We start from the raw sequence: 19,645 nt of genomic DNA, 5'->3' as shown, positions 1-19,645 counted from the left end.
TAGAGAATGGAAGGAGGTAAAATCAGGAAGGAGAGCACAGAGGACCACACAGGACCAAAGGCAGCCTGTACTCCCTTTTGGAATGTGTTACAGGTCATAAGCCATTTCCAGCCATATACATTGAGGGTTTCAAATTTCTCTGATTCTAAATGCACATCAGACCTAGCCTCCCTTCAACAAGCCTGCCCAAGGAAGAATAGCCCTAACAAGAGTCCCACAGGAGTCTGCTATTTACTCTGTGATTTGAGCCAGGGCTAGGCAATATAAACCCTAAGTTGGGTTTTGAAAGGCCCTAGGAAAAGTAACATACTGGACCATTATAGGCCATTAACACCATTAATGCTGTGTGAATTCATTTGCAGAAAATTAGCAAGCATCCAGAAACTGAGCTCTCCTCCAAGGGTCTGGGACAGAGAATGGACAGGAACTAGTGTCTGGATGATAGGAAAGAGGAAGGAGTGGATGCGAAGGAAGGAAGGAAGGAAGGAAGGAAGGAAGGAAGGAAGGAAGGGAGGGAAAGAAAGAGTCTAGAAAGAAAAAGTGGGAAGTCTCCACTTCAAGAGTTTTCCCCAGAGCTAAGAAAAGGCACACTTTTGCCCCACATGGAAGGCAAGAGAGGTCAGGAAGACCCCCTCCTGAATGTTTCAAGGTATCACTTAGCTCCCAGAAATTAGACCCTAGATGGCAGGCTATAAACTCAGGTCAAGTCTGAGATGCTGGCTCCCCACATGCACTTGAGATGAGAATCCATGCCTTGGGTCCTAGGCTGTGTGTGTGTGTGTGTGTGTGTGTGTGTGTGTGTGTGTGTGTGTGTGTGTGTGTGTGTGTGTGTGTGAGAGAGAGAGAGAGAGAGAGAGAGAGAGAGAGAGAGAGAGAGAGAGAGAGAGAGAGAGAGAGAGAGAGAGAGAAAGAGAATATGAATGTGACCTCTGGGTAAAAGGAATGAGGAAGGAAGGCAAGGCTGAGGAGCTGGATAGGGTAACAGGGGCTCCTTCTGCTTTCTCCAGGTCTTGGCATCAGCCTGTACTAAGCGTTTTCCTTTCCAGACCCACTAGAAAATGAACATATGGGCCAATCAAGTCTTGACTTCTAAAGCCACAAGTCTCCCCAACAAAGCACTCCACCCCCTTCCCTAGAGATGACCTCCAGGTCAAGGCAATGAGTTTAGGAAACAGATGGATGGATGTGCAGAGAGCCTTCAGAGCTAACCTGATCTGGCCCCACCAGTCCGTGCTTTCTAATATAACTTAGCAAAAGAGAGGGCAGAAGCGCAGGGTATCACAACTTAGTGGACTCCTTGGGACAAAGATTCCAGACAAAATGGTTCCAGACATGGGAGATGCGGAGCTCTATCTACCGAGTTGGTGGAAGCCACAGGTTAAAAGGGAAATGGGGAATCCCTGACCATCAGAGAAACAGGGCCACAGGTGGTGGGACATGAAGGTGGTGGGTGTCCGTTCTGGGGAAGGGGCTCAGTAGTCAGGGAGCAGGAGAAGCTATAGAGCTGGGGGATGGGAGGTGGCGGGGCTGCAAACAGCTGGAAAGACAGATCTGGGGGCTTTACAAACCACAGGCAAGCAAAGACTCAGTGGGTGTGTATGAGGGGGACGCTAACTCACACTTCCAGGAATAAGTGATTCTCATGAAAATCTCATCCGTTCCCAGAACTGGAGAAGAGGAGGACAAGGAGGACGCCTGAGGCGCCCCCCGCCCTCCCAGCACGGTCTGCCTCTCAAGTCCAAGACGCAGGCTCCCCACACACACCCTGCTTGACCGTCCTGGGTCCGCCCCGCTCCTGACTGTCAGGTTGCAGCCTGCGTGACCCCGAGTCCCCACGGCCTTTCTCTTTGCACATCAGGGCCCCGGGCCCCTGGGCCGAGAAGGGGTGCCAGCCCAGCGCGGCCAGAGCCCGGCTGACAGGCGCTGGAAGGAGGGTATCGAGGGAGGGGCCGGGGACGCCGGTAGCTGGAGCGGCGCGCTGCAAAGTGATCCAACATCGCCCATCCCCGCGCTCCGGGAGAAGGCGGCCGAGGGAACCGCCTCCCACCACAGACTCCCGCAAGTGAGGTGAACACCGAGGGGCGCCGAGCTCCCAGCCCCCACCCACCCCCGAAACGCGACCAGCATTGCCATAACAACTAGAATCTCTGCAACTCCAGCCGGACGGCGAGGGGGAGGGCCCCCCAACACGCACACCCCAGCAACAGTCCCGCTTCCCGAAACTTGTCCGAGACGCCGCGTCCCGAGGCAGCGGCCCTGTCCCCGGCTGCCCGCACCCTGCCCAGTCTACCTGTCCGGAAAAAGGCGTCCACGTCCGAATCGGCCGCTCCTCCTTCCTCCGCTGCCCCCTCCGGGGGGTTCATGACTGGGGGAGGGCGTCCGCGAGCAGCCCCGGGCCGGCGAAGCCTGGGGCCGAGGACTGCTCGGCGCCGGGTGGGCAGAGGGCGCGGGGCGCAGCGGTTGCGGCTGCGGCCGCAGACCCGGCGGACTCCGGGCTTCGAGGGCTGGAGGCTGGGGCGGCAGGCTGAGGCAGAGAACGCCAAGCCTCCCTCAAGCGTAGACGCGCGGCGGGCTGGGGGAGCCTGTCGCCGGCTCCCCCATGGTACCTCTTCCCCGGGGGCGCTGGCCGCCTGCTGTCTGGCCGGGGCCGGGGGCCAGGCTGCCTGGGCGCCCGCTCCTGCCCAACAGCAGCAGCTGGCTCTCCACCTCACCCGTCCGCCTGTCTCTATTGTTCAGCCCTGCTCCGCTCTCCTCTTTATTTTTCCTCCTCCCTCCCACCCTCCCTGCCTCTCTACCTCCTCCCTCCCTCGTTCCCTCGCCCGCTCGCACGCTGCCTCCCTCCCTACCTCGCTCTCTAGCTCCCCCTCTGGCTCCCGCCGCCGCAGCCTCTGACTCCCCAGCTCCTCCCCCGGCTCCACAGTCCCGGCCAACAATGACCCGGGCGGCGGCGAGCTCAGCTGAGGCTTCGGCCGAGGCCCGCGGCTCACCGCGGACCCCCGGCGGCGCGGTCGCCTCCTTGCCCCGCGGCCCGGCGCCAGCCTCCCCGGCAGCAGAGAGCCAGCCCGGAGCTATTGTTCTTGGCGGTACTAGGCCGGCTTCCTGAGCCCCGCAGGAAAAGCCCCACGAAGGAGGTGGCCGAGGAGGGGGGCGGGGCCGCCGGGCAATGGTCGGGCTCTCTCGGGGCTCTGCCGCCCCAGCACTGAACGCTCAGCCTTTTCCCTCGCGGTGTCTGTGCTTCGCACCCCACCCAGCTCCCAGGTGTGAGGGGAAATCCTAAAATGCTTGTCTTTCCCCTTTTCAGACCGATCCCCAGGCTGGACTGACCTGTCCCTAGGGGCTGGACTCCCCACCCCCCATTCCCATGCTCCTTGCAAATAAACTCTCTCCTGTCCTCCTCCCCTTCAGAGCCTCTTGCATTTTCCTCACGATCTCCCCGTAGTTCTTTCCGTTTTTAGTTGTCTCTTCCTCTTCCCCCTTTAAACACCTCTGCCCATCTCTGTGACTCTTTGTCCACTTCATTCCTCTGGCGGCGTCCCCCTGACTATCCCTCCCTCTGTCACTCTTCTGTCTCTCATTTGTCTCTGTCCTGCTTCAGTACTTGGCCCGTTTCTCAGCGCTTCTGTTGGACAGCTGTCAAAACTCCCTAATCCCCAGGGCTTTCTCTGTTTTGTTCGTCTTCCTCGTGTGAATGGAGAGATCCAGTTGGCCAGGAGGAAGGAGGTGTTACAGCAAGCTGAATTTCAATTAAAGTGGGGAGAGAGGCTGGGAAGGAGTGGGGATGACAGGAGAAAAAAAGAAAGCAGATGCTGTATGGGTAATTAATGCAGTGATTGTATTGTGCCAATTGGTTTTAAGCAATAATTAAACAATAATTAGCCAGTATTCTGTTTATAGTTCTAGTGGCTGCAGAACCTATAAAACAGAGGCTCTTTAACCTGAGTACTTAATGTGGTGTGTTGGGGGCTGTTGCTGCTGCCTCATCCAGGCAAATGGGAAGGCTGTGGCCTGACCTAATGTGCTAAACACACCTAATAGGAAAACCAGGTCCTAGTCTAAAGTTGATGGCATGCTACCCAACAGCCAGAATCTTCTGGGTCTGTTTGTCTCTGGCAACCTCTCTGAGTCAAAGCACCTGAGATCTTTCCAGATCTACCGGCTAAGTAAATCTAACAGCAAACAATGAATTTAATAAGTTTTTAGTGAACCCTTTCTGGCTCCGTGTACTCATCACTTTCTTTACTCAATGTCACAATGTTTTTTGTTTGTTTGTTGTACAGTTACCGGTCTCCAGTCTTGGATGTCTATCAGACTCCGTTTCTTTCTTTTTTTTTTTTTTTTAATTTTTTATTGTTATTCAGTTACAGTTGTGTGCCTTTTCTCCCCATCCCTCCACCCCACCCCAGCCAAACCCCCCTCCCTCCCCCAACTCCACCCTCCCCCTTGGTTTTGTCCATGTGTCCTTTATAGTAGTTCCTGTAATCCCCTGTCCTCACTGTCCCCTCCCCATCCCCCCTGTCCATTGTTAGATTGTTCTTAACTTCAATGTCTCCGGTTATATTTTGTTTCCTTTCTTTTTATTTTTTTTTTCTATTTATTATGTTCCAGTTAAAGGTGAGATCATATGGTATTTGTCCCTCACCGTCTGGCTTGTTTCACTTAACATAATGCTCTCCAGTTCCATCCATGCTGTTGCAAAGGGTATAAGCTCCTTCTTTCTCTCTGCTGCATGGAATTCCATTGTGTAAATGTACCATAGTTTTTGGATCCACTCATTTGCTGATGGGCACTTCAGTTGCTTCCAGTACTTGGCTATTGTAAATTGTGCTGCTATGAACATTGGGGTGCACAGGTTCTTTTGGATTGGTGTTTCAGGGTTCTTAGGGTATAATCCCAGCAGCAGAATTGCTGGGTCAAAGGGCAGTTCCATTTTTAGTTTTCTGAGGAAATTCCATACTGTTTTCCACAGTGGCCTCACCAGTCTGCATTCCCACCAACAGTGCACTAGGGTTCCCTTTTCTCCGCATCCTCTCCAACACTTGTTTGTGGATTTGTTTATGTTGGCCACTCTGACCGGTGTGAGATGGTACCTCATTGTGGTTTTAATTTGCATCTCTCTGATGGCTAGTGATGCTGAGCATCTTTTCATATGTCTCTGGGCCCTCTGTATGTCTTCCTTGGAGAAGAGTCTGTTCAAGTCCTTTGCCCATTTTTTAATTGGGTTGTTTGTCTTCCTGGACTGGCAGACTCTATTTCTTAAAAGTTATTAATAGTGACTCTGAGATCACAAGTTAACTGCCATGAAATCGAGATCTAATTCATCTGGCCCTGATATCTTGCTTGAACTGCCTTAAAGCAGCCAAATGACCCCTACTTACCACCTCCTCTTGACAATGAAAATACTTTTGTCTTTCCTAAATTTTGCCTCCATTTAACCCCATGACAAAACCCTGCCCTGTACCTCACCTCACCCCCCCTCCCCCACCTACCCTCGCCACTCTCCAACACATGATGGCAGAGCTACCATTAACTGCCACCATTATGCAGATAGAGAACCAGAGGCATGGTGAGAGTATTATCTCTTCCCAAAGTGAGAAGAAACATTACATGTTTAGAGGAAGTTCATATCAAAATCTCAAGAAATGTGAACCAGAATGGGGGATAACCTTATACAATGACATCTATTTTTGAGAGAAAATTTGGTGATTTCTATTAAAATGTTAAATGTTCTTAGCTATATGAATATCAGGTAAAGATTTCAGGGCACATAATGTTACCAGGCATAAAGAGAGATACTTCAATTTATCAATTGGACATATCATCCTCAAAGTTTTTGTATTCAATAAGAATTTTAAAATACATGAAGTAAAACTGATAGGACTACAAGGAGAAATAGATAAAGTCATAGTTATATTCAGAGATTTTAATATGTCTCAATACTTTATAGACTAAGGAGAGAGATCATCAGTAAGATATGAAAGACTTTAACAATGGTATCAAAGATCATAATCTAACTGACATTTATAGAAGACTCTACTCCACAGCAGCAGATACATTTTTTCAAGTACAGAGGTAAACCTAACATAAACCATATGCTAAGCCATAATACAAGTCTCAATAAATTTAAAAGAATTCACACCATGCACACTGGTATGCAAATGATACCTTAGTTGCTTTTTTAAAATCATGCAAAGTATGTTCTCTGAGCACAACACAACTACATTATAAATCAATAAAATATTTCTGGAAAATTCACCCCAAATATTTCAAAACTAAATAACATACTTCTAAATAATCCATGGTCAACTAAGAACTCAAAGGGAATAATGGGAAGAATTTAGACTGAATAAAAAATTGAAAAATATATAAGTATCTGTGGAATATAGCTAATGCAGCACTTAGAGAGACATTTAGATTGCTAAAATATTTTGAAAAGAGAGGTCTCAAATCAAGGATCTTCTGTTCTACCTTAAGAGTAAATGAAACCCAAAGTAGAAAAACAGAATTTTTTAAAGAACAGAGCCAAAGCGATAAAATAGATAACAGAAAGACAAAAGAGAAAAATCAATTAACCCAAAAAAGGGTTCTTTGTCAAGATCTATAAAATTTATAAAACTCCAACCAGACTGAAATAAGGGAAAAATAGAGAAGAATCAAATTATAATGTACAGGAAGGAGAGAAGCAGCATCACTATAAATTATAGAGATGTAAAAAATAATAATAAGAGAATATTATGAATAATTTTATGCCAATAAATTTGACAACTTACATACAATGGACAAGTTTCTTGAAAGGCACAAACTACTAAAGCTTACTCAAGAAGAAATATATGATTTAAATAGCCAAATGTTTATTAAAGAAATAAAATTCATAGTTTAAAAGCTTCCCACAAAGAAAACATGACCCATATGGTTTCACTGGTGAATTCTGTGAAACATGTAAAGAAATAGTAAGAAATAAAAGCAATCCCACACTCACTAATCCAGAAAAATGAAGAAGAGGGAATTATTTCCCAATTATTTCCATAAGGCCACCATTACTCAGATGCCAAAATTAAACAAAGGCTGATTAATGGGGGGGAAACTACAGACCACTATCTTTTATTAACATAGATGCAAAATTCTTAATAAAATTTTAGCAAATCAAACCCAACAACATATTAAAAGGGTAATACATCATGGCCAAGTGATTTATCGCAAAGGTGCAGGGTTGGTTTGTCATTCGAAAAATCTATGTGATTTACCACATATTATAGTTGAATTTTGCACACCTCCCAAAAAAGATATGTTGAAGTCCTAAAACCTGTGAATATGATGCTATTTGGAAATAAGGTCTCTGGAGATGTAATCAATTTTGGATAAGGTCATTAGAGTGGGCCCTAATCCAATAGGACTGATGTCCTTGTAAGAGAAAAACTTCATATTCAGATAGAGACACAGAGAGAAAACACCATGTGGCAACAAAGGCAGAGATTGGAGTGATGCAGCTGCAAGCCAAAGACACCAAGGACTGAGAGCCACCACCAGAAGCTAGGGAGAAGCAAGGAAGTATTCAACCCAGAGTCTTAGAGGGAGGATGGCTCTGCTGACACCTTGATTTGGACCTCTAGCCTCCAGAACTGTGACAGAATAAATTTCTGTTCTTTTAAGTCACCAGTTTGTGGTCCTTTGTTACAGCAGGCCTAGAAAATTAATATATATACCATAATGAAAAGGAAAAACTATATGATCATCTCAGTAGATACAAGAAATGCATTTTAGACGGAGAACCAAGATGGCGGCGTAGGTAGACACACTGCGCCTCCTCGCACAACCAGAACTGACAGAAAATCGAACGGCAAGGAAGTCCGACACCAAGTAGATAAAAAAGAAACATACATCCAGACTGGTAGGAGGGGCGGAGACAGGCACTAGGGCGGAGAGGACTCACGTGGGGCGTGGCGGGACTGAGACTGGCGGAGTGTGGGATGAAAGGGGCAGGCAGTCTGACCACTAGCAGACCCTGCGGCCCCACATTCACGCAGATAAACCAAGAGGGCCGGACTCAGAGTGGCGGAGAACGGGGCAGGCAGAGAGGCGGGTATCACCCCGCGGCCCCACATTCACGCACAGATAAACCGGACAAACAGCAGGGAGCAAAGCAGACTGCGCAACCTAGGGCTCCAGCTCGGGGAAATAAAGCCTCAAACCTCTGATTGAAAACGCTCGTGGGGGTAGGGGCGGCAGCAGGAGAGACTCCCAGCCTCACGGGAGAGGTCGTTGGAGAGACCCACAGGGGCCTAGAGTGTGCAGGGGCCCACCTACTTGGGAACCAGCACCAGAGGGGCCCAGTTTGATTGTGGGTATCAGAGTGAAAGATTGAAGTCCGGAGGAGAGTGAGGGGGGTGCCATTGCTCCCTCTCGGCCCCTCCCCCAAGTACAGCATCACAGCGCAGCAACCAGCATTACCCTGCCCCTGTGAACACCTAAGGCTGCGCCCCTTTAAGTAACAAATGCACCAAGACAAAAAAAAAAAAAAAGGCCCAAATGACAGAACACTTCAAAGCTCCAGAAAAAATACAACTAAGCGAGGAAGAGATAGCCAACCTATCAGATGCACAGTTCAAAACACCAGTTATCAAGACACTCACAGAATTGGTTGAATCTGTTCGAAAACCAGATGAAAAAATGAAGCCTATGCTAAGAGAAACAAAGGAAAATGTACAGGGAACCAATAGTGATACGAAGGAAACTGAGACTCAAATCAACAGTGTGGACCAGAAGGAAGAAAGAAACATCCAACAAGAAAAGAATGAAGAAACAATAACTCAGAAAAATGAGGAGAGGCTTAGGAACCTCCAGGACATCTCAAAACGTTCCAACATCCAAATTATAGGGGTGCCAGAAGGAGAAGAGAAAGAACAAAAAATTGAAAACTTATTTGAACAAATAATGAAGGAGAACTTCCCCAGTCTGGCAAAGGAAATAGACTTCCAGGAAGTCCAGGAAGCTCAGAGAGTCCCAAAGAAGCTGGACCCAGGGAGGAACAAACCAAGGCACATCATCATTACATTACCCAAGATTAAACGCAAGGACCTACATCCAAGATTACTGTATCCAGCAAAGCTATCATTTAGAATGGAAGGGAAGATAAAGTGCTTCTCAGATAAGGTGAAGTTAAAGAAGTTCATCATCACCGAGCCCTTATTCTATGAAATGTTAAAGGGAGTTACCTAAGATAAGAAAAAGAAGATCAAAAATAGGAACAGTAAAAATGACAGCAAACTCACAGTTATTAACAACCACACCTAAAACAAAAACAAGAGCAAACTACGCAAACAACTAGAACAGGAACAGAACCATAGAGATGGAGATCACATGGAGGGTTGTCAATAGGGGAGTGGGAGGGGGAGGGGGGAAAGGTACAGAGAATAAGTAGCATAGATGATAGGTGGAAAATAGACAGGGGGAGGGTAAAAATAGTGTAGGAAATGTAGAAGCCAAAGAACTTATAAGTATGACCCATGGACATGAACTATAGGGGGGAATGTGGGAGGGAGGGAGTGGGCAGGATGGAGTGGAGTGCGGGGGGAATGGGACAACTGTAATAGCATAATCAATAAATATATTAAAAAATAAAAAATAAAGAAAATAAAGAAAATCTTAAAAATAAAAAGAAATGCATTTTACAAAACACATCATCCATTTCTGATCAAAATTCTCAGAAAATTAGAAATAAAAGAAACTTCCTCAACTTAATAAAGGGTGTCTACCAAAAAACCTATAGCTAGTATCATGCTTAATAGTGAAAGACTGAATCCTTTTCCTTTAATCAGAACAAAGAAAGGATATTTACTCTCACTCCTATTCAACAATGTACTAGATATTTTAACCAGTACAATAAGGGAAGAAGAAAAAAATAAAGGCATTTGCATTGGAGCAGAAGAGGTAAAACTGTCTTTGTTCATAGACAACATAATTATCTATTTAGAAAATTTCATGAAATCTACAAAAATGCCACTAGAACTAAGATCATGTTTAGCAAGATTTCAAGCTATAAGACAAATATAAAAATTAATTGTATTTCTATATACTAGCAATGAAGATTTGGAAATAGAAATTTTTTTAAATAAAAATGCAGTCTTTAATTGACCATGAGCCACAGTTCAAGCTGAACACCATCATCATATCAACCTTGCGAGTCTCTGGTGAAACATTTTAAACTAAGAGCCAAGCAAAGTCTTACACAATTTGTTGCAAGTTGAAATTTAGTTCAGGTTTTTAAGAACGCTGAGAAAAGAAAATGGATTTAAATGGAAGGAGCGGAAGGCATGTCTTCTCTATCTGGAGAGTTCTCTTGGTGCTTCCACAAGGAACCATGATTTCTGCTTTTGTGCTTTCACAACACCATCTGTGAAAGGAAGAGGCGTGGCTTCTATTGTAGACCAGAAGAAACTCCCCATTTTTAAAAAATCCCTATTATATAAGCTTAAAAATATGAATATGAAGACTAAATCTAATTAACAATATGCAACTCCAATACACTGTAAACTACAACATATTGCTGAAAGAAATTTAAAAAGACTTAAGTAAATGAGAGATATACTGGGTCATTGATCAGAAGACATCAATTTTCTCCAAATCGATCTGTGGATTCAACAAAATTCCAGTGAAGTTTACAAAAACCAGGAGGTTTTTTGTAGCTATCAACAAGTCGATTCAATTCAAAGAAACTAGAAAAGCCAACAACTACGAAAGAAGAAAGTTGAGGGACTTTCAAGATTTATTAAAAGAACTTTCAAGTTGCAGTAATCAAGACAATGTAATATCGGTTTAAAGATGTACAAATGGATCAATGGCATAGAATGGAGTCCCAAAACAGACTCACAAATTTGTGGTCAATTGATTTTCAACCAAGATCAAAAGGAATGCAGCCTAAAAAGGATAGTCTCTTCAATGATACTTGAACAACTAAAAATCTGTATTAGTTTCTTATGGCTACTATAACAAATTACTACAAACTTAATGACTTAAAGCAACACAAATTTTATTATCTTGCAATTCTGGAAGTCAAAGGTTTAAAATGGGTCTCACTGGGCTAAAATCAGGTGTTAGCAGGAATACATGATCTTTTTCGAAGATTCTGGGGGGGGGGGAATTTGTTTCTTGGCTTTTTCCATCTTCTAGAAGCCACCTGCATTTTTTTTTTTTTTTGCTTCTGTCCCCTTGCTCCATCTTCAAAATGAGCAATGTTATTAAAGTCCATTTCATACTACCATCTCTCTGTTTCTCTCTTTAGTTCCCCTCTACCATCTTTAAGAGCCCTTGTGATTACATTGGGCCCACCCAGATAAATCCAGGATAACCTCCCTATTTTAAGGTCACCTGATTAACAACTTTAATTTTATCTGAAACCTTAATTGCCATTTGCCCTGTAACCTAACATACCTATAGGCTATGGATCTGGGGATCATAACATAGACATTTTTGAGGAAGGACATAATTCTGCCTATCAATATCCATACAGAAACAGAAAATGAACTTAGATCAATATCTCATACCATACACAAAAATTAATTGAAAAGGATCATAGAACTAAGTACAAAACCTAAAACTATAAAATTTCTAAGACAGTGAAGAAAATCTTTGTGACCTTAGGGAAGCAAAGATTTCTTAGATATGACACCTAAAGCATAAATCTTAAAAAGGAAAGAAGAAAGAAAGAAAGAAAGAAAGAAGAAAGAAAAAGATAAATGACTTCAAAATTTAAAAGTTCTGATCTTCAAAAGATACTGTTAAGATAATGAAAAGGTAAACCACCACTGGGAGAAAATATTTGAAATACATATATGTGATGAGTGACTGTATCCAGAATATATAAAGAATTCTCAAACTTTTAAAATATGAAAATAGACAACCCAATTTATATAAATTGGGCAAAAGATTTGAATAGACATTCACCTTAGCATATATATGGATGGCAAATAAGCACTTGAGAAGATGCTCAAAATCAATAGTCACTAGGGAAATACAAACTAAAACCACAATAAGATACCACAATCTATGTCTATAATTAAAAGACTTGTTCATATCAAATGTTGATGACGTGGAACAACTGGAACTCTCCTACACATATGATGGGAATGTAGAATAATACAATCACTTTTGAAAACGATTTGGCGGTATCTTAATAATTAAGTATACACCTACCATATGACCCGGCCATTCTTGAGAAATAAAAGCATATATCCACGCAATGACTTGTATACAAATTCTCATAGCAGCTTTATTTATAATAGCTGAAACTGGGAAGCAATGCATATTCCATCAACAAGTGATAGGCTAAATAAACTATGATATACACATATGACAAAATACTATTCAGTAGTAAAAAGGAATGAATTATTGATATATCAGCAGTATATGGATGCACTTAAAACAATTATGCTGAGTAAAAGAAGTCAGACAAAAAAGAATACATACTAAATTACTCCATTTATACAAAATTTTAGGAAATGCAAAATAATCTATGCTGACAGAAAGCAGATCAGTGGTTGTCTAGAGATGACCAGAGGAGGAGACTAGGAGAGGAGGAGAGGGTGGGACGACAAAGAGGAAGAACGAAACTTTTGGAGGTGTTAGACATGTTCTTGATTGTGGCAATAGTTTCATAGGTGTCAAAACTTATCAAACTGTGTACTTTAAATATATGTAATTTATCAAATGTCAATTATACCTCAACAAAGATATTTTTCAAATCAATAATTATATATATATATATATATATATATATATATATATATATATATATGAGGAAGAGAGAGAAACATCAACTGCCTACCTCCCATCCGCGCCCCAACTAGGGACCAAACCTATGTATGTGCCCTGACTAGGAATTGAACCTGCAACCTTTAGGTGCACAGGATTATGCTCCAACCAACCAAGCCACACCAGCTGAGCTAAATCAACAATTTTTCTTCAGAAGAATGGGGGTAAAGCTCTATTTGCTTACAAGGAAATAACAGTTATCTTGAGGTGAATATATGGTCTATAAAAAGTATATCATATTTAAATATTTAAATTTCATAACATGAATTCTTTACAATGAGCAGAAAGAGAGAGATAATCATTACCTGCAGAATCTTTTTCATATGAGGCACAAGAATGTCAGGGTGGTAGAGAGTGGAGAGATGTTCAGGTACAAGTAATTAGAAAAAAAAAAACCTCTCAAACAATCTTGAAAGACACCCTCTTCTCTCCACCCATCTTTGAAGATTTACAGAGGAGGGGGCAAGATGGATGAAGTGTTTAAGAAAGTAGATGTGCCCAGAAGACTGAGGGAGTTTGGAGTCCATAAGTATAGTCTAGGAGCAAGGTGGTAAGCATGGTCAGCTCTTCAAGGAGGATGTTGCTGTGGGACTGAAATAGGAAGCTGTGGAAGTCAATAAGAAAGAAAAAGAAACAACATGTTTCAGTGGCTTATATGTGGAGTGGACAAGGTATAGGCAGGAAAGAGGGAGGAGTGATGAACAGGAGTTTAAGACACCTCGGGGCACTAGGTAGCTCAGAGAATGGTGGCATGACTAACAGAAAAAAATCTAGGAGAAAAACCAATCTAAAGAAAGATGAGGAAATGATTAAGTAAAACATTACTTAGTCTAAACCCTCATTTCATTAGTGAGAAGTTTATGAACTGGAGAGTAAAGTGACTTGCCCAAGTTCACACAGCAGATCCTAGAACACATGACTCTTAGGCCAGTTTTCCATGCTACTTCTCTGTAACACATTTCATCCTACCTGAGAATTCTGAAGTGGTGATGGGCATCCAGGCGGTAATGTCCAATCAGCAATTAGAACTGTCAACGCAGAGCCTGGGAGGGCTTTGAAGCTGGAACTATTGACTAAGGAGGTAGGAGCTGGCTGAAGCAGCAAGAGCAAATGAGACCAAATGTTTTCTACCCATTTCCATTAACTTACCTCTTTTGACATATTATCCACTTGTATGACCTGTCTTGTACTCAAATCCAATTGCCTTAGAACCAGCATCTCTTCCTGACTTTCCTGACTTCATTAATCCAGTTTCACACTCTAGAACCCTGGGAGATGTGCTTGGTTCATCAGTCTCCTCTACTTCCAGCATCCATACCATCATTAAGCCAAAGTTTTTCTTTGAAATGACATCTGTTGCCCCTTTCCCTCTAATGCCATCCTAGTTGAGCCTTCAGCTCTGTAATCTTGAATTTCTAGCATAGCTTGCCAACTGGCTACTCTAGGCAAGGTGGGGAAGTTAAGCCAATGCCTGAAAAAAAAAAAAAAAAGATAGGCCAGAGAGACAGACAAGTCACGGGGAATCTTTTTCACATGATGCACAAGAATGTCAGGGTAAAGGAGGGTGGAGAGATGTTCAGGTACAAGAGACAAGAGGGTGTCAGGAGGCAAATGGGTCCAAAAAAAGTCAGATGTCACAGAGAAGTAAGGGGCAACAAGGACTGGGATATGGAGATAAGATATGGGTAAATGGTAGGTTACAAGAGACCTGAGAGAGAAAGAGGAGGGTGGACCCCTATTGTAGGAGAGAGTATGTGGTAAGGGAGTGAAGTAGAGGGTGGAAAGACTGGAAACAGAAAAGGAGCCTGTGGTGAGAAAGGAGTAGTGGAGCTGAATCATCTGTTCCAAGTTTTGACAGTGAAAAACAGAAGAGACAATGGCTAGACAGAACAGTCAAGTTTACAAATGTTTATTTCATTTTGTTGTTTAAAATGAAACTAGCTATGCAGAGTCTAAAGACACAGCTGAGAGAAAAATGAGGGATATAAAACTCTCTGAAGCTGGGTAACTATCACCATTATGCAGAAACTGGAAGGGCGGGTGGCCTTCCCTGTTGCCATGATCAGTCAGCATCCTGAGGTTTGGTCTGCATAGAGGAAGCTGGTGGAAGATATTCTGGCCTCAAATCTTGATTCCCAGTCCTCAGCTCATACTGCACAGGAAATTTCTAACACAAAGCTGTTTCCTTTGTCACACTATTTTCTGTTTAGAGTGAGCATAGGAAGTAATCTGTCCTGTTCTTTTAACAATTCCAAGGGAATGCCAAAACATCCCCAGGTCTTGGCCTTACTTGATATATAGTTGTGACAGAATGCGAGTTCTTCCTGACCTCTGCTCTTAATCTTTCCTACTGCAACTGAAGCTCATTCCCCCTCATCCTGTCTTTGGGGATAGCATGTGGTAGCAAAAAAGAAAACAACAACAACAACAAAACAAACACACAAACCTGCCTGGATGAGGAAATCTGCAGCAGATAAAGTTATATGGACTTCCTCCAGGTCCTAAGGAAGTTGTCCTCATAGATTCTACATTCATGTTCCCTGTTAGCCTGTTATGCTCTCATAAGGGCATGGGAGCACTCAAAAAGACTAAAGAACATACAAATATACCTCAGTTTCCACTGATGTTGTGAGAGAAATACCCCTTTAGTCATCTCAGAGATTCAGGTCTGAGGAAGCCAGAAGGAATTCCACAGCTAGGAAACTAAAGCACATCTTAAGCTACCCAAGAAAAGTTTCATGTGCTTAAGAAGTAACCAGACACATAATCCAGCCAGCCCCAGAGCCTCTCCATGTCACCAAGTAGACTCAAGAAAGACTAAAGTTTCCTCTCAAATGCCATCTCAAGAGGCTAGGAGGAACTGCCAAACATCGCTTAGGGATGTGTCTTGCCCAAGTTCACACAAGAGCAAGTGACAAAAAAGAGGAATCAAAATGTGGGGGTGGGGGAGAGTGAGAAACAGGTTAAAATGAGAAAGGAATAAAGGCAAAAGTGGAAGAAAGATGGTGATGAGGAGATACACACACACACACACACACACACACACACACACACACACACACAGAGAGAACCTCTTCCTGTTTTTGTTGGAATACTGCTCATTCATTTACTCAGTGTCTATGGCTGCTTTTGTGCTACAATGGCAGAGTTGAGTAGTTGTGACAGAGACAATATGACCTGCAAAGTTAAAAATATTTACTATCTGACCCTTTACAAAAAAGGTTTGCTGACTTAGAGTAAAAACATCATAACTTTCTTCAATACTGGCAAGCTCTTTGTGCTTCTTCAGCTCTATGTTATGCTTAAAGTTATATACAGGAACTATTATTCTGAAAGAAACTAAGGTTAGGGCCAAACAATGGAAAAATTAGAGCTGCAGCTTAGAGAACGACAAAGCAAAACTGCACCAAGATACAAAAGAAATTGTAAAGCCGAAGAACAAATCTGACTCTGGGGGGAGGTAGGAGGAGGTAAAGGGCATAAATGGTGATGGAAAGAGACTGGACTTGGGGTGGTAAACACAATACAATAATGTACAGATTATTTGTTTGTAGAATTGTACACCTGAAACCTATATAATTGTATTACCCAATGTGAGCCCAATACATTTTTTTAAAAATCTGAATTTCAGAAAATGGCTATAGATGGGAAATATACTTGTATATGGGTATATTTGTGTGTGTATAAAATACAGAAATCTATACATAGAAATATATATTTATATTCTTATGTTTCTGTATATACATTTTCCAATTAGTATTTAGCAATACTAAAATCACAATTGCCCATGATAAAAGACTGATATGTATAGTGTCCAAGAGAATTAAAGAAATCAATCAATGTAACATATGAATAACAATAGTAATTTGAAATATGGAGAACAGGTGAATTTAGGGAAAGAAAACGGTTTAAGTGTTTCCATCATCTTCTTTTGATATTAACATGAGGGTACAGGTTTGAAAGTGGTATCTTTAATATCTCTATCCACGGTGCTATATAATATGAAAGTGGGAGTAAAAGATAAATGCCACCCATGAAACATGAAAATGTCAACTAGACTATTCTTGAGCTTTTGCAGAGAAATTATTTTTAAGATTTTATTTATGTATTTTAGAGAGAGGGGAAGAGAGGGAGAAAGAGAAGGAGAGAAACACCAATTGGTGAGAGATACACATGCCCCCAACCAGGGACCTGGCCCACAACCTAGGCATGTGCTCTGACTGGGAATCAAACCAGTGATCTTTTGGTTCACAGGCTGGCACTCAATCCACTAAGCCATGCAAGCCATGGCAAGCTTTTGCAGAGAAATTAAAGAGCCAGGTGAAAGCCACGTGCCTCCTGCATTTGGCTTATCTTTTTCCAAACATCTTCTTCAGATTACTCCTCCCCATATCCCATGAAACCATCTCACCCTATCTTGTACTCTCTAGATACACACTCACACATACAGACACATTTCATTCCATGCACAAGATTTTGCTCTTCATTCTCATTTATCCAGCAATCCCTGCCCTGCCACCACCCCTAAGCTTCGGCTCAGTGGCACAGACATTGCTGCTTACCTACCCAAAATACATTCTCCCATGCCTTCTTACTAAAAGGACTGAAATATTATTCAGGAGAGCAATCTATCCAGATAAAATATTTACCACCCTGACTCCTTTGCAGCTAGGATGGTCATGTAACTTATTTCTTGTCATGAGATATGATTCAGAGAAAGTGTGCTAGAGAGTTGTGGGAAGTATTTGCCCTTCTAATATACACTCTGCCTTTCCCTTTCACATGCCTTTCTTTTTTCTCTGTTCTCCTTTCTTTCTTCTTTTTCCTGCCTGCTTCACAGACAGGAGACCTGAGGTGGGGCAACCACCTTGGGAGCATAAGGCAACAAAACAATAACCTGAGAATGAAGGAACAAAAAAAGAAAAGAAGCCTGGGACATTAATGACACCTTGAAGCTTTTGTATCAGGCTAGGACTGCTTGTTATGTGAGAAGAATAAGCCTGCATTTAGTTAAGGTCCTGTAGTCAGGGTTATGTAATGAGAAGCCTAATGCAACTAATTGTCACACTCATACTCTTCCATCTACCATAAGTCACCCTCTCCCTACTCTATAGCCAGCTTTTGAAGTCCTATGCTTTCTTCATGGCCCACCTTAAATCCCACCTCATTCAAGAAGGTATTCCATAACATCTCAAAATTGATCTCTGTCTCTCCCATAGGGTACAATTAAAATTAAACTAGTGTGCATGTATCAAGCCTACTTCATGTCATAAATAACTATGTATATTTAGTCACACATACCCCCATTAGATTGAGAGCTGCTAAGGGCAAGGGTCCTACTTCCCTCATTTTGAATGTCCTGCAGTACCCAGCACACTGCCTAGAGCACTTACTCAGTAAAAGATTGTTGAGTTACTTTGAGTGGAGAAATGTACTTCCCTTCCCAACTATATATTACTGACCACATTAAAACACTTAGAGTCTTGCAGTCAAGATGGAGGCATAGGTAGGCATACTTTGCCTCCTTGCACAACCAAAAGGAAAACAAATTTAAAAACAAAAAATAACCAGAACTGCCAGAAAATTAAACTGTATGGAAGTTCAACAACCAAGAAATTAAAGAAGAAACATTCATCCAGACAAGTAGGAGGAGCGGATATGGGCAGCTGGGGCGGAGAGGACTTGCAGCAATGCAGCAGCTAAAGGACAAGGGCAGGTGAGGTGGTGGCTGGTGGAATGGGTGGTCCTGTATTTGCGTGTGGATAAAATGGGAGGAACAACTAAGGAGGGAGACAAACCACAAAAACCAGGACTCCAGCTAGGGGAAATAAAACCTCAAAACCTCTGGCTGAAAAAACCTGTGGGGCTTGAGGAGACAGGAGAAACTCCCAGCCTCACAGGAGAGTTCATTGGAGAGACCTACAGGGCCCTAAAACATACACAAAACCACCCACCTGGGAATCAATACCAGAAGGGCCCAATTTGCTTGTGGGTAGCAGAGGAAGTGACTGAAAGCTGGTAGAGAGCAGAGCAAGTGGGCATTATTCCCTCTTGGAGCCCTCCTCCACATAAACCACCACAATATATCAAAGTGGGTTTCCCTGCCCTGGCAAATACCTAAGGCTCTGTCCCTTACTGCATAACAGGTATGATGAGGCAAAAGAATATATGGCCCAAATGAAAGAACAGATCAAAGCTCCAGAAAGAATACAACCAGAAAGTGATGAAGAGATAGCCAACCTATCAGATGCACAGTTCAAAACACTGATAATCAGGATGCTCATAGAAATGGTTGAGTATGGTTGCAAAATAGAGGAAAAAGTGAAAGCTATGAAAAGTGAAATAAAGGGAATCAACAGTGAAGGGAAGGAAATTGGAACTCAAATCAATACTGTGGACCAGAAGGAAGAAATAAACATTCAACCAGAACAGAATGAAGAAACAAGAATTTTAAAAAATGAAGAGAAGCTTAGGAACCTCCAGGACAACTTTAAATGTTCCAACAGCCAAATCATAGGGGTGCCAGAAGGAGAAGAGGAAGAGAAGAAATTGAAAAAACTCATTTGAAAAAATAATGAAGGAGAACTCCCCCAATCTGGCAAAGGAAATCGACTCCCAGGAAGTCCAGGAAGATCAGAGAGTCCCAAAGAAGCTGGACCCCAGGAGGAATGCACCAAGGCACATCATAATTACGTTCCCCAAGATTGAAGAGGAGAGAATCTTAAAAACAGTAAGAGAAAAGTACAGAGTTACCTACAAAGGAGTTCCCCTAAGACTATTAGCTGATTTCTCAAAAGAAACCTTGCAGGCAAGAAGGGGCTGGAAAGAAGTGTTCCAAGTC

The 19,645-nt window shown here is 42.8% G+C and overlaps 1 protein-coding gene across 16 annotated transcripts in view; it reads right to left on the bottom strand.

Moving 5' to 3' along the window:
- The window catches only part of KALRN (kalirin RhoGEF kinase), an 838,419-nt gene that overhangs the window by 716,052 nt on the left and 102,722 nt on the right, over positions 1-19,645 (bottom strand). For 15 of the 16 annotated variants that reach the window (XM_053918443.2, XM_053918448.2, XM_053918444.2 and 12 more), the window contains exon 1: positions 2,291-2,757. The exons of the other annotated variant lie outside the window; for it this stretch is intronic. In XM_053918443.2, coding sequence (XP_053774418.1) covers positions 2,291-2,363 — 73 coding nt within the window. In that variant the 5' untranslated portion in view covers positions 2,364-2,757. Of the gene's footprint in view, positions 1-2,290; positions 2,758-19,645 lie in introns of those variants that run through there. 16 annotated transcript variants of the gene reach the window in all.

The sequence above is a fragment of the Desmodus rotundus genome, chromosome 2 (genome assembly GCF_022682495.2).
Source record: "Desmodus rotundus isolate HL8 chromosome 2, HLdesRot8A.1, whole genome shotgun sequence".
Taxonomy (NCBI): Eukaryota; Metazoa; Chordata; class Mammalia; order Chiroptera; family Phyllostomidae; genus Desmodus; species Desmodus rotundus.
The sequence above is the reverse complement of the archived record's forward strand: the minus strand, read 5'-3'. Positions and strand labels throughout refer to the sequence as shown.